This window comes from Schistocerca gregaria, chromosome 4 (assembly GCF_023897955.1).
Source record: "Schistocerca gregaria isolate iqSchGreg1 chromosome 4, iqSchGreg1.2, whole genome shotgun sequence".
NCBI lineage: Eukaryota > Metazoa > Arthropoda > Insecta > Orthoptera > Acrididae > Schistocerca > Schistocerca gregaria.
The window spans coordinates 614318370-614333974 of NC_064923.1; the positions used below are offsets into that span (position 1 = coordinate 614318370).

The 15605-nt window shown below is 40.4% G+C and overlaps 1 protein-coding gene and 4 non-coding genes across 5 annotated transcripts in view; all 5 read left to right on the forward strand.

Annotated features, from left to right (window-relative positions):
* LOC126267834 (centromere-associated protein E-like) overlaps nt 1-15605 on the forward strand; it is a 536568-nt gene that overhangs the window by 189059 nt on the left and 331904 nt on the right. The window contains exon 9 of the mRNA XM_049973138.1: nt 9146-9259. Coding sequence (XP_049829095.1) covers nt 9146-9259 — 114 coding nt within the window. The remainder of the gene's footprint in view (nt 1-9145; nt 9260-15605) is intronic.
* Trnas-cga (transfer RNA serine (anticodon CGA)) lies at nt 90-164 on the forward strand. Its single transcript has one exon. It is a non-coding gene; the product is annotated as a tRNA-Ser (tRNA).
* On the forward strand, nt 390-464 carry Trnas-cga (transfer RNA serine (anticodon CGA)). Its single transcript has one exon. It is a non-coding gene; the product is annotated as a tRNA-Ser (tRNA).
* Trnas-cga (transfer RNA serine (anticodon CGA)) lies at nt 690-764 on the forward strand. Its single transcript has one exon. It is a non-coding gene; the product is annotated as a tRNA-Ser (tRNA).
* On the forward strand, nt 990-1064 carry Trnas-cga (transfer RNA serine (anticodon CGA)). The gene has a single exon. It is a non-coding gene; the product is annotated as a tRNA-Ser (tRNA).

Sequence of the window (15605 nt, forward strand, 5' to 3'; positions counted from 1 at the left end):
GCAAGTTTCGCAGAAGAGCTTCTGTAAAGTTTGGAAGGTAGGAGACGGATACTGGCAGAAGTAAAGCTGTGAGTACCGGACGTGAGTCGTGCTTCGGTAGCTCAGTTGGTAGAGCACTTGCCCGCGAAAGGCAAAGGTCCCGAGTTCGAGTCTCGGTCGGGCACACAGTTTTAATCTGCCAGGAAGTTTCATATCAGCGCACACTCCGCTGCAGAGTGAAAATCTCATTCTGGAAACATCCCCCAGGCTGTGGCTAAGCCATGTCTCCGCAATATCCTTTCTTTCAGGAGTGCTAGTTCTGCAAGTTTCGCAGAAGAGCTTCTGTAAAGTTTGGAAGGTAGGAGACGGATACTGGCAGAAGTAAAGCTGTGAGTACCGGACGTGAGTCGTGCTTCGGTAGCTCAGTTGGTAGAGCACTTGCCCGCGAAAGGCAAAGGTCCCGAGTTCGAGTCTCGGTCGGGCACACAGTTTTAATCTGCCAGGAAGTTTCATATCAGCGCACACTCCGCTGCAGAGTGAAAATCTCATTCTGGAAACATCCCCCAGGCTGTGGCTAAGCCATGTCTCCGCAATATCCTTTCTTTCAGGAGTGCTAGTTCTGCAAGTTTCGCAGAAGAGCTTCTGTAAAGTTTGGAAGGTAGGAGACGGATACTGGCAGAAGTAAAGCTGTGAGTACCGGACGTGAGTCGTGCTTCGGTAGCTCAGTTGGTAGAGCACTTGCCCGCGAAAGGCAAAGGTCCCGAGTTCGAGTCTCGGTCGGGCACACAGTTTTAATCTGCCAGGAAGTTTCATATCAGCGCACACTCCGCTGCAGAGTGAAAATCTCATTCTGGAAACATCCCCCAGGCTGTGGCTAAGCCATGTCTCCGCAATATCCTTTCTTTCAGGAGTGCTAGTTCTGCAAGTTTCGCAGAAGAGCTTCTGTAAAGTTTGGAAGGTAGGAGACGGATACTGGCAGAAGTAAAGCTGTGAGTACCGGACGTGAGTCGTGCTTCGGTAGCTCAGTTGGTAGAGCACTTGCCCGCGAAAGGCAAAGGTCCCGAGTTCGAGTCTCGGTCGGGCACACAGTTTTAATCTGCCAGGAAGTTTCAGTATGGATAAAGTTCTCAAAAACTACTGTGAACGTAAAAGTGTTCCGACATTAAATAGTTTACTTTTGAGGGGACTAATTTGTGCTAATTAGAACGTTCACAGCGAAGTATTCTTCAAGTATGCTATTGAAACAGATATTAAAAATAAAACACATTGGCCATTGAAAAAATATGGTAGTCTATTTTTTTTACTCAGCAGAAGCTGTTTGGACACTAAATGGTTCAGATAAGTACATAGAAACAAACAAAACAAAATTATAAGTAGGCTGAATGCCTGTATATATGTATGACATGGGGGAGGGGGGGGTATCATTACCAGTGTTAATGCTTTCCAGAAGTACTTGTTATGCATCCACTGGTACAAACAGATAGTCACTTATAGGTATCACCCCATCTAATTGTGAAATTATAGTGCTGTGATGCCACAGCTCTCTGTTACTGAGCCGACCTCAGGTGCGACTGAGTCGGCCGGCCCATTCTCACCTCAGTGTGGATGACAGACTGTGTTGAGGTCTTGAGCCTCAAGGTGAAGGCTGCATGTGAGCCTCAAGGTGAAGGCTGCATGGGGGACGCAGCCTCCTACCAAATCCCATGCACTTTGCTAATAGATTCAGTGTGCTATCTGATGCTGGGAGGGAGGTTGAGCCAAATCAGAATGTACCTTCTGCCAGGATAGTGGCCGCTCCTTCAGCAAGGTCCAGACAGGCACGTGGGGATAGGGATTTGTTAGTTATTGGAAGCTCCAATGTTAGGTAGGTCATGGAGCCCCTCAGGAACATAACGACTAGGGCGGGAAAGAAGTCCAACGTTCACTCGGTGTGCTTGCCGGGGGGCCTTGTTCGTGATGTGGAAGAGGCTCTTCCGGTGGCTATCGAGTGTGTGGAGTGCAGCCAGCTGCAGATTGTTGCACATGTCAGCACCAATGATGCCTGTCGTCGGGGCTTCGAGGAAATCTTCGTGTCCTTTCGACGGCTGGCTAAACTGGTGAAGGCGGCCTCCATCTTTCGAGGAGTGGAAGCCAGGCTGTCGATCTGCAGCATTACTCAGGGTGGACTGGGGTCCTCTGGTTTGGAGTCGAGTAGAGAATCTAAACCAGAGGCTACGTCGACTCTGTGACAAAAATGGTTGTAGATTCCTCGACCTACGCTATGGGGTGGAAGGTTGTAGGATGCCTACGATAGATCGGGGGTCACTACACACAGGAAGCAGCTACATGGGTAACATAGTACTTGTGGCGTGCACATAGGGTTTTTTTAGATTAGATTCCTTCCCACGGGAAGCAAATCGCTGGCCTGAAAAATTACCAGTTCATGACACTGATGTGGGTGTGCCAACTGTAAAAATTGTTAGTTTGCCTAAAAGGTCTTCCAAAGGATTTAAATATGCTTAATCTCGTGTTAGTAAATTGTCGAAGTGTCTGTAGCAAGATCCCTGAGTTAATCTCTGAAATAAACAGTAGCAATGTCAATATTTTAGAAGGTACCAAAAGCTGGTTGAAATCAGACATAAAAAGCAGTGAAATTTTGAACCCGGATTGGACAATGTTTAGGAAGGATAGGACTTATGTGGGAGGTGGTGTGTTCATTGCATTAAAAGCTGTTTAAATGCAGTTGAGATCGATACTGGGTCGGACTGTGAAATAGTCTGGATAAAACTGTCAATCAGACAAGGATTGACCATTGTATTAGGACGTTTTCGTAGACCACCAGCATCCGCAACAAACGTCGCAGAACGGTTCAGGGAAAGTCTTGAGTACATAGGAAGTAAGTATCCAAATTATCCATTAGTTATAGGTAGAGACTTTAATCTAGCATCCATTGACTGGGAAAATTACACGTTTATCACAGGGGGCAGAAGCAAAGATTGGTGTAAAGTTATTCTAGAAAAACAATTGGTTAGAAAACCAACACGAGATGGGAACATATTAGATATCTTGGTGACAAACAGACCTGATCTTTTTGAGGAAGTTAATCTAGAAGAAGGTATTAGCGACCATAATGTCATTGTGACTTCTATGTCAGTGGAAGTAGCAAAAAAACCAAAGAAACAGTGTAGAGTTTTCTTGTTTGGGAATGCAAATAAAAGTGTCATTAATGAATACCTTCATAGTCAGCTCCAAGCATTCACTGCGGGACACAAATATTTGAGCATCTTTGATCGGAAAGTATAGGGGAGAGAAAGAATCCACTTTGGTACAACAAACATATTAGGAATTTGCTAAGGAAACAGAGAATTTTGCACAGTCGTTTTAAATGTAGTGACTGCCTCGCTGAGAAACAGAAATTATGCGAAATGAAAGGCAGCTGTCAGAAGGACAATGAGAGATTCTTTTGAAAGCAATATTTTATCTGCAGATTCTAAAAACAACGCTATAAAATTTTGGTAGTACGGGTAATGTAACTGATGATGATAAACAGAAGCCTGAAATTCTAAACCTAGATTTCAAATACGCGGTAGAAGACTGCAGCACCATTCCCCCTTTCAATTATCAAACAAACGAAAGGGTGGCTGATGTAGTGTTTAGTGTATCTGGGATTGCAAAACAGTTAACATCCTTAGACATTCGGAAGGCATCTGGCCCATACGGCATACCCGTAAGATTTTATGTTGACTATGCTACAAATATAGCCTCGTGATGCCAATTGAGGAGCTACTCGACCGAATAGTAGCAGCTCCGGTCAAAGAAAACTATCCTAACGTCCGGGAGAGCGGTGTGCTGACCACACGCCCCTCCTATCCGCTTCCTCACCTGAGGATGACACGGCGGTCGGATGGTCCTGATAGGCCACTTGTGGCCTGAAGACGGAGTGCTGTATGCTACAAATATAGCACCTTTCTTATCCATCATCTATCAGAGATCACTGGAACAGCAGAAAACTTCCACCTGACTGGAAGAAAGTCCAGGTCATAGCAACCTATAAAAACGGTAGAAAATCAAATGCACACAATTATCAACCAATTTCACTGACATCGATTTGTTGGAATGTATTTTGTGTTCAGACATAATGAACTTTGTAGACATTGAGAAGCTCATCTGCAGAAACCAGCACACTTTTAGGAAACAGCGGTCATGCGAGACACAGCTGGCCCTCCTTGTGCATGATATACAACAGGCTCTAGATACCAGCTCCCAGGTTGATACCATATTTCTCGACTTCAGAAAGGCATTCAGCTCAGTTCCGCACTGTCACTTGCTACATAAAGTGCGCGCTTACATCTATCCGATGACATATGCGGTTGGATAGAAAGTTTGCTAACAGACAGGGAGTAGTATGTCGTCCTGAATAGGATGACTTCAACAGAAACAAGCGTAACTTCAGGTGTGCCCCAGGGCAGCGTAATGGGTTGTCTTTTTTTTACGATTTACACAAACGATCTGGTTGATGGTATTGACAGCGGCCTTAGACTGTTTGTCGATCATGCTGTAGTCTGCAAGAAAGTAGTATCACACGAAAGTTGTGAACAAATCAATGAGGATTTGCAGAAAATAAATGCTTGGTATAATGACTGGCAGTTATCTCTCAACATTAATAAGTGTAACCTACTGCGTATAACAAGGCGAAAATCCCCATTAATGTACGATTACAAAATAAATGCCCAGTCTTTGGAAGTGGTACTGTCCGTCAAGTATCTGGGTGTGACTATTTGAAATGATCTCAAATGGAATGATCAGATTACACAAGTAACAGGTAAGGCAAACTCTAGATTGTGGTTTATTGGTAGAATCCTGAAGCGATGCAACACTTCAACAAAGGAAATAGCTTACAATATGTTAGTTCATCTAGTCTTGGAGTATTGTTCATCTGTATGGGAACCTTACCAGTTGGGTTTGATTTAAGAGATTGGGAAGGTCCAAAGAAGAGCAGCAAGATTCGTGACTGGTACATTTAGCCATCGCGAAAGCATCACAAATTCCATATTGTTGTTGTTATTGTCTTCAGTCCTGAGACTGGTTTGATGCAGCTCTCCATGCTACTCTATCCTGTGAAAGCTTCTTCATCTCCCAGTACCTACTGCAACCTACATTCTTCTGAATCTGCTTAGTGTATTCATTTCTTGCTTTCCCTCTACGATTTTTACCCTCCACGCTGCCCTCCAATGCTAAATTTGTGATCCCTTGATGCCTCAAAACTGGCCTACTAACCGATCCCTTCTTCTTGTCAAGTTGTGCCACAAACTTCTCTTCTCCCCAATCCTATTCAATACCTCCTACAAATTCCATAGAAAGTTTGAAGTGGACACACTTGCAGATAGACGGTGCTCTAAACAGAAGGGGCTGCTCACTAAATTCCGAAATCTGATCTTCACTGAGGATGTAGAGCATATATTATTACCACCAACTTGATCTCCATTCAAAGATAAGGGAAATAAGAGCTCATACTGTGGCATTCAGACAGTCGTTTTCCCTCGCGCGATCCACAAGTGAAACAGAAGGGGGGAAATATGACTTTGGTGTGAATTGTGCCCTCCGCCACTCACTGCTTGGCGGCTAACGGAGTATATGTGTAGATGTAGCTGTAGATGTTGATGATTAATTGACATGCTCACTTAAAGATTCCTGATGCATCTTTTTCTTATATGATGCTGTTTTTATTTAAGTACATCTTGCAGAAACAACAAATATTCTGTTGGCAGGTTGTTGTATTCGGTTTCCATCCTAAAGAGGGGAAAGACTGTATCTGACCAAGTAACAGTTGTAGTGAGGGAAAGACATTATAGCACACATTGAACTTACACTAACCTTGTCTTTAGAAACCATTACACTCCATACTAATTTCCAGTGTCAGCTAAAAAGATACACTTTTTCCACTTCTCTCTCTCTCTCTCTCTCTCTCTCTCTCTCTCTCTCACTCACTCACTCACTTGTTGTGTCATAAGCATCAGATTATAAATAGGGAAGAAGAAGAGCAAAGACAAATAAAAGTACAAGTTACGGTGATGAAACTGCTCACACTTATTACATACTAAAAATTATATATCACAAAACAAACTGTTGTAATTAGACTAGTTTAGCCCAGAAGAGGGTGGCACCAATAGCATTAGAAGTATCTGACATGATGTTCTTGAGGCTTCAGAAGATGGAGCAATCATGTCAGGATTCCATTATAATTTCACAGGTCAGATGGTCTGTCAATGTGCCTGATTGCTCTGCAATTCACAATCAAGACCCTGGCAGAGAGTTCATCAAACCATCCCCATCTTATTTCTCAATCATTCAACTTTTGAACAGCACACAGGAAAAACAAACACTTAACTCTTTCTTTGCGACTTCTGTCTTATCTTATTTCTCCTTATGTAGGTGCGTGTCAACAAAATATTTTCGCAATCAGAGGAGAAAGCTGGTGATAGAAATTTCATGAGATGAGGTGATCCTGCTGTGATGAAAAACGCCTTTGTTTTATGATTGCCAACCCAATTTGCTTATCATGTCTGTGACACTTTGTCCGCTATTTCACAATAATATAAAACAAGCTGTCCTTCTTTGAACTTTTTTGGTGTCTGTCCTCAGTTCTATCTGAAGCAGATCCCACACAATGAAGCAATACTCCAGAAGAGGACAGACATCTGTTTAATAGATCTGTCTCATTTTCCAAGTGTTGTGCCAATAAATTGTAGTCTTTGGTTCATTTCCCCACAACATGATCTGTGTAGTCATTCTAATTTAACTTATTCATAATTCTAATCCCTAAGTACTTAGTTGAATCACGGCCTTTAGATTTGTGTGATTTATCGTGTGATCAAAATTTAGCAGTTTCTATGTGGATGACTTCACACTTTCCATTACTTGGACGCAATTGCCACTTTTTGCACCATACACATCTTGTCTAACCATTTTGCAACTGATTCTTATCATCTCATGGCTTTTCAAGTTGGTAAAGGACAGCATCATCTGCAAACAATCTAAGAGGGCTGCCCAGATTGTCTCCTAATTCATTTATGTAGATCAAGAACAGCAGAGGGCGTACAACACTTCCTTGGGGAATGCCATATATTACTTCTGTTTTACTCGATGGTTTTCTGTCAGTTACTACAAACAGTGACTTTTCTGACAGGAAACCATGAATCCAGCCACACAACGGAAATGATACTCTGTAGGCATGCAGTTTGATTTGAAGTTGCTTGTGAGGAATGGTATCAAAAGCCTTCTGGGAATCTGGAAATTGGAATCAGTTTGGCATCTGTTGATAGCACTCATTACTCCGTGAGAATAAAGAGCTACTTGTGTTTCACAAAAATGATATTTTCTGAATCCATGTTGGCTATTTGTCAATAAATCATTTTCTTCGAGGTAATTCATAATGTTTGAAGACAGTGTATGCTTCAAAATCCAACTGCAAATCGATGTTACTGGTATGGATGTGTAATTCAGTGAATAGTTTTTATTTCTTTTCTTGAATATTGGTTTGACCTGTGCAACTTCTGAATTTCTAGTTATGGGTCTTTTGGTGGGCAAACAGTGGTATATGTTTACTAAATATAAAGCTATTGCATTAGCATACTCTGAAAGGAATTTATCTGATATTCAATCTGGAGTGAAGGCCTTGCCTTTATAAAGTGATTTAACCTGCTTCACTAGTCTGAGGATACCTACTCAAAGTTAACTCATGTTGGCAGTTGTTCTTGATTCGAATTTTTGAATATTTACATCACCTTCTTTGGTGAAAGAATTTTGGATAATGGTGTTTAATAACTCTACTTCAGTGGCACTGTCATCAGTATTGTTATTGATTGTATTTTGACGCTGGTGTACTGTGCATATGACAAGATTCTCTTTGGATTTTCTGCCAGATTTCAAGTCAGAGTTTCGTTGTGGAAACTATTAAAATCTCCCACGTTGAAGATCACCCTAAATTGTGAGTTTCTGCAAAGTTTTGCTAGTCTTGGGGTTTTGCATTCTTTTAAATTTGGCAGCTTTTTTCTGTTGTACCTATCATGATGCTCTTAGTTTGCTCAGGATTATTTGTTGCTGAGAGTTCATATCTGTATTTGCAACCATTTACACTTGTGAAATGTAATTGTTCAAAAAAAATTTCTGAGAAAGCATTCAATACAATTTTGGATGATGTTTTTGTTTACCACCAACTTTAAACATGTATTTTTGAAAGGATATCAAGGGTAGATTGAAGTCATTGGAACTATCTACTTCAGTTACACTAAAAGGTAAACTACTTTTCATAGCAATAAACTCTCCACACTCTACTGCATTTAATCTATCTTTTCTGAACACAGTTAGGTCCTTTGTTAAAATTTCGACTGAACTTATCTCCAGCTTTAGACTGCTTTCCATACCTATAACTATTTGAGTTTCAGTCCGCTGTATTAATGCTTGGAGCTTAGGGCCTTTCCCAACACATAGCTATGGCAGTTTACAACTACAGTACCAAATGTGACTACGTCTACCCTCACCCTGTGTTTGCCCTCCTCTGATTTGAATTGTGCCGTTTCTGTGGTTTCTTGAGCCCCTCTAACCTAAAAAAACCACCCAGTCCCCTCCACACAGCCCCTCTATCTGGGTAGATGCTTCTTGTATGTAGTGGACCACTGACCTATTAAGTGGAGCCCGAGAATCTACCACTCTATGGCACAAGGTGAGAAATGTTCGGTTTACACTGTTGCAGAACCATCTGAGCCTCTGATTCAGGCACTCCACTTGGCTCTGTACTAATGTCCAAAGTCGGTCCTGTCAACAATGCTACAGATGGTGAGCTCTGCCTTCATCTTGCAAGCAAGGCTGATGGTCTTTACCATTTCAGGCAGCCACCCAAAATGAGAAAGAATCTCTTCCAATCCAAAGCAACACACACAGTTTACATAGATATGAGCCACCATCTGCAGCCGACTCCACCCTGTGCTCTTCCTACCAGTAATTGCAGCTTCTGTGACTGGTCACATCTTGCAGGCCAAGATTCTTCCCCTGAAACAGAGTTATGATTCTGAATTCTAATGTCTTTAGCAATGTGAATTCCTCACTTTATGCAGCATACATCAATTTTTAATTGTAAAAGTGTATGAACAGTCAGCTTTAATAGAAGGCATCTCTTTACTTGTTCCAGCTCCAGGTGACTGATGGGAAGGACTCAGAGAAAACAACTGAAACTGTGGATGCACAGATTTTTGATGAACAGACTCGGATACACATTACCCACAGTATAAAAGAGAGTACACCGGTAAGTGTTACGTGGATCTACACTTAATAGTACTGCCATATGAAGTAGAAATGGGAAAAGTCAGTTACTTCATTTTTCCTGTTCTGCACAGATCTGACAAAAATGAGAGTAAACAGCTTGCATTACTAAGGGACCGTTTGTAATAGCATATCACTGGGCAACATTTTTACAACCTTGAACTTCGTTCGTATGCTGTGCCATATTTAATCAAAATCAATTCGCTCAATGGAAGTGCCTGCAACTTCTATCACATTCTCATGCACCTACTGGAAGGCAAAAAGCTGGAGAGCTACTTTATAGTTTCACAGTAAATGGGATGCAGATAGGTTTTGAACAGAGGAAAGGTCTAATGGAGGCATCTGGAGTAAAACTGACCCTATATTGAAAGTGACTTCAACAAATTGAACATATCAATCTAGAACACAAATTTTTCAGAGTCAGCCTTGGCTGGAGAACGGAGATAAGAATTTGTTCATTCCCACAAAACAGAGTTGATTGAGTTTTGCAGTTCTTGTCGCGCAAAATAAAAAAAAAGGCCTTGCACTTACGCTCTATGATATTTGGTCCCTTAGTAATGTGAGGAGTTTTATATCCTTTCAGTCAGTCCTTGGGTCATACACAGGGCAATAGAAGTTACAAATGGCTACAGCTATTTCATTCATAGCAATACTGCAGTAAGAATTACAGAGAATGTAAAAGAAAGTTAAAAAATGCTTCCTTTACAGATGTTTCATATGCCTTCCCATGCCCACACAGACATCATCCAGGTGATAATCCATTTGATATCATACAGTTTGAAGTATATGTGGAGTCACAAATGTGAGCATATGAGAAATGGCATTTAGAGTTCAGGAATTGGTTTTGGCAAAGATGACAGACCACAAAGATTTCACATACTCAATAAAAAGAAATCCATGGGTTTCAGATTGAGAGATCTAATTGGCCAAGACAGGAACACACTGTTGTCACATCGAGCATGACAAATCCATCTGTTTGGAAGATATTAATTTAAAAATGCATGAACTTCCATACAATTATTTGAGGGGGGGGGGGGGGAGGGGGGGGGGGAGGGGTTGTTCCACCTTGGTGAAAGATGAGATCCATGGAATCCACATCAGGTGGTGGCATTAGCCATTGCTCAAGCATGTCCAGGTAAATCTGTGTTGAAGCATTTAGCACTGTGTAGAAAAATTGGCAGTACAGTTTTTGTGCTACGTCACACAGAAAACATTAACTTTTGATGCAATAAAAGATGAATTAAGACAGTTATCTGTCTCTGTCACTTTTTACTTACTCTCATGACATGTTAGTGAAGTTTAGATTAGGTGTACTTTTCATCCTAATAGATCAATGGGGAGGAGATCCTCCTTGATGAACATGTCAGAAAAACAAGAATGAACAATAAATATTTACAAAGAAAAACAATATGCATATGTACCTTTCACAGACTCCACTATCCTCATTAATGTGGAATAAATCAAAAAAATCTTAAAGATATTTTCATTTAAAACACGTAAATGTTCAAGACACTGAGCTGCATTTGATAATTTATGTATCCTTGTATCATCAAGTAGAAAAGTCATTTTACAATACATTTACAGTGCTTACATGGCTGCACTGAATTTGTACAGAAGTTAGATTGTACTAATACGTTATTTGATATTATTAGGAGCCTACAAACATCATTTGGTTCTACCCAGAAACTCATCAATGGCGTAGGAATTGGCCAGCAATAAAGCCTCTAGGCTCCCTTTAAATTAAAATTAATCAGTAGTTAAACTTTTTATGATTGCTGACAAGTTATTGAAAATGTGTGTTCCTGAAAAATGAACACCTTTATGAACCAAAGAAAGTGAATTTAAATCTTGGTGGAGATTGTTTGTATTTCCAGTATTGACTCAATGAACTGAGCAGTTCATTTGAAAAAGAGTTATATTTTTAATGACAAGTTTCATTCAGGAATAAATATATTGGGAAGCAGTTGTTAAAATCCCTAGTTCCCTAAACAGACCTCTGTGGGGTGTTCTTGAGTTCACACCACAAATAATTGTTATTACATGTTCTTGGACCTGGAAAACTTTAGCTTGGCTTGATGACTGAACCGAAAAAATAATCCCGTATTTCACAGTTGAATGAAAGTAAGCATAGTATGCCTGCTTTTTTATTCTTATGTTTCCTGTATGTGACAACATTCGTATTGCAAATAGAGATGTGTTTAGGTTCTTCAGCAGTTCTGTGGTATGCTCCTCCCAATTGAATTTATCAGGCTGTGATCCCAAGAATTTAACACTGTCGATTTCTCTATCTGTTTGTTGTCATATTTTAAGCCTCAGTGGCCAGAGACAGTGGTTTTGTGTGTGTGTGTGTGTGTGTGTGTGTGTGTGTGTGTGTGTGTGTGTGTGTGTGTGTGAGAGAGAGAGAGAGAGAGAGAGAGAGAGAGAGAGAGAGAGAGAGAGAGAGATTTCTGAGAGAGAGAGAGAGAGAGAGAGAGAGAGAGAGATGAATAACACAGCAGTATCTACTGAACCTGACAACCCTATATTTTCAGTAGCAATTTTGAAATGCTTAATGAAAAGTTTTCAATGCTGCACTCATCTGTTACCGTTGTGTCTTACTCTTAAAGCTATCTGCCCCTCTTCATAACCGGTTCTATCTGTCTCCTCCTTCACCATATCCCATACTGTCTTTATTTTGTTATCTGAAGTGATTGTCTTTTTCTCGTACTGCATTTGCTTTGACGTCTATTTTACTGTCGTTAATATTTTGTGGCAAGTCTCGCAATGAGCTATAGCATCAACATCAGTTCCTTCTGACTGACAGATACAGTTTCATTTTATTTTCACAAGATGTCTTTATCCTTTGAGTAATCCATGGCTTCTTTGTGGGCTTTGCTCTAATGTGGGTTAGTTTTGAGGGAAAACAGTATTCAGACAAGGCAAGCATCCTTTATTAATAAAAGTGTTGTGTTTTTCATTCATGCTGTGACCACTGTGTGCATCCTCCAGTTCATGTCTTCAAGGAGTGCCCTAAAATTATCAATTTGCGCCTTCCTGCCTATATTCTTCAATTCAGGTTTAATAGATTTTATACCCTGTTCAATATTAACATCTGACAAAAGCAACTTCATATCATGGTCTGAGAGGCCATTGGCTATTGATTTTGTAATATAATTCTGTTCGTCAGATCTTTATAAAAGATATTATCAATTGACCCTCCCCCCCCCTCCCTGTTGTTGGGAAGTTTACAGTAGGAAATAAGTTGAATGATAGTATTACTGACTGTAACAAATTCTTTTTTGGTTGGTTTGTGGGGGTTGAAGGGACCAGACTACAAAGGCCATCGTTCCCAGTTCTTTTTTACTGGAACATTTCTTCACATTGAAATCACCAGCAACCTCTAGTTCGTTGTTTTATTTGGTATTAAATAAGTGATTTATGAAAAAAATTATAGTTACTTGCGGGTGCTCATTGTACATTTAACCATTATGAAGAATTTCTTTTGAAATTCTGCTTCTGTCACACATGCTTCCTTATGCTGCTCCACACAAAATTTGTGATTGTGTATGTTCTTAAATTTATGACAATTCCTGATGAATGTGGCAATCTCTTCTTCCTCAATTTCTTACAAAAGTCAGTTGCTAACCTAATCCTGTAACACATAACACATCTATGCCAGTGGTTACATGACATTCAGAGAGGCAGATTGTGTCAACTGGGTTATCAATGCAGATAAGTAGTTCATTAATTTTACTTCATAGTCTTTGAATATTTTGATGCAATGTAGGTAGCTGGTATTTGACATTGACTAAAATGAAATTGCATAGGAAGAAAATTTCTGCTAATTGCTGAAAAATTTTAACTAATCACTGTGCTGATGCAATATGCAAGAATTATGTTGTTTGGTTTCTTTCTCAAACTGAATGTTTATTTCATTAGTAACTCCCTTAAAAACTGGGTTTGAGTGCTTCTGCCCTCATATTCAGGTGGATCAGTGTATTACATTACTTTTTTTATGTAATGCGATCCACTGATCCAGCAGAAGATTAACAAAAGTTTAAGCCTTTGAAACATGCTGTGGAGCAGATAAAAAGTAATAAGTGTTTTAATTTATCTTTTATTGTTATAAACTGTCACAGTTTCCTAGTCCAACATGGATAAAATGAAATTTTGATGAGCCATGCTCATGTTAAATTTACACCTTAAGGCTTTTCTGTCCCCATCTTCAAATATTGTGCTGATGAACCTAGTCACTTATGTGGAAGGTTGCCTCCTCACTGAAAATGTGCCTTTCAGAAAATGTTTCTTCCTCCATGGTCTCCAGCATTGCCATAGCATAATTAGTGCATCTGTTTTTTCTTGTTTCATTTTGTGTAAAACCTAAATTACATACATTGATTGATGGAAAATCTCATATAAAGATGCGAAACAAATACTAACAAAGAGATAGAGGGGCTGGCCAGTACTTACTTCAGCTCAGTACAGCTGATAGATACACAAAAAACAGAACCAAAAATTTTTACGTTCCTAGCTTTTGGAACAAATGTTCCTTCATCAGGATGGAGAGAGGGGAAAGAAAGGGGAGAAGGGAAAGTGGACTCAGTTACTCACAACCCAGGTTATGAAGCAACAGGGAAAGGAAAACAGGGAGGGTAGCAAGGATTGAGTCCACTTTCCCTTCTTTCCTTTCTTTCCCCTCTCTCCTCCCTGATGAAAGAACATTTGTTCCAAAAGCTAGAAACGTAAAAATTTTTGGTTCTGTTTTTTGTGTTTCTATCAGCTGTACTGAGCTGAGGTAAGTACTGGCCAGCCCCTCTATCTCTTTGTTAGTATAAATTACATACATTGTCAGCTTCGTTTCAAAAACATAAAAGATCATTATTTGTTCCTTTTTTTTAACTCTTTGCTAGACTTGTATGTTGATTTCAGATGAACGACGAATTTTTTCAACATTTTTTACTGGTACAAGTGCCAGCCAGTACTTTTTCCATTGCACAAACATTCTGTTTCTTCATATAGCCGGTGTCATCTGTGACTTGTTGACATTTGGCGATGTCCTGCTACAAAGCTGGGAGCAATAGGATGATAAGAAGGGCAGCAAAGTTTGGTTCCACATGTGGTGGATGTAGAAATCCTTGAATTCTGCAGGCAGAAATTGAGGTTTATTGTCAGTCACAAGATATTCTTGTAGAACCTCAAGGCAAAATATGGATCACAAGGCTTGAAGGGTGCAACATTTCATCAAAGAGTGCATGGGAACCGCAAAAGGAAACTTGCTGTATCTGTCGACAACAATCGATGAGTGTTCCAGTAGGGTCCACCAACCTCCAAATGCAAGAACTGCCAGTATGCTTCTGGCCAATTAAAGAATCAGTGACAGTGGGCTGCCTGCTGGCCCGCACAAGCATGGAACTACGCTGTCATGTAGTTTGTTTATGATTCCATGCAAAACCATGTGCAATGTAAGTGCCGCCCAACTCCCATGAACCTGGTGAAGCAAATTAAGAACCTTTGGAATCACTTCACATGATTGGTCAGATTCAGTGTATATCAATAGGAGACCTTGTAACACAGACATGTCATGTTGATGTGCAAAGCATCTGCAAACCGATGGGCTAACAATTTGTTTCACAGTGTGAGGGCAACCATTGTGGATGTAGTGCAACAGAAGCTGCAAGTCCAGATCCATTTCCATGGCCTGGGCGATCTTCTGGTGATCTAATGGAAACTGGTCCAGTGCATTTGAATCCCGTGCATTAATGTAGAAACAAGGTGCTTTTGATGCATCAAAGTCTGCTTCTGTTCCCAAGGGAAGACATGAAAGCATGTGCATCAGGATGCTTGGATGTGGGCCTGTAGTTCATCTCGTCATCTTATGTTGGTAGTACGATAAGTGCCCAATATCGCAGTTTCTGTGCAGTGCAGTTTGGAATCGGATTGGTTGGATCTAAAAAGTCTTTTACTGGTGACGAAGTAGAAGAACTTTCTTCCAAATAAATACTGATGAAATTTAGTCACTTCATAGATGATGGCTGAGCCTACTTCTGTATTTTCGGATAGTTGCTCTGAGCTTTTATAAGCAGTTTGGAGGTGAAGGCTATTGGTCTGTCAGCTGAACCAGTCCTGTGTGAGAATACAGCACAATCAAATAATGAAACTCCATGTAGGATTAGCAACAGTGTAGGAAAAAACAGATTGCCACCTACAGTGAGTTGCAGACAGGCACAATTGAAAGATGCTTAAATGAAGCATTCAGCCACAGCCTTCATCAGCAAATGAGAAACAGAGAAACACACACCATTCATACACACAAGCAACCATGCCTCACACACCGATGACTGCCAACTACA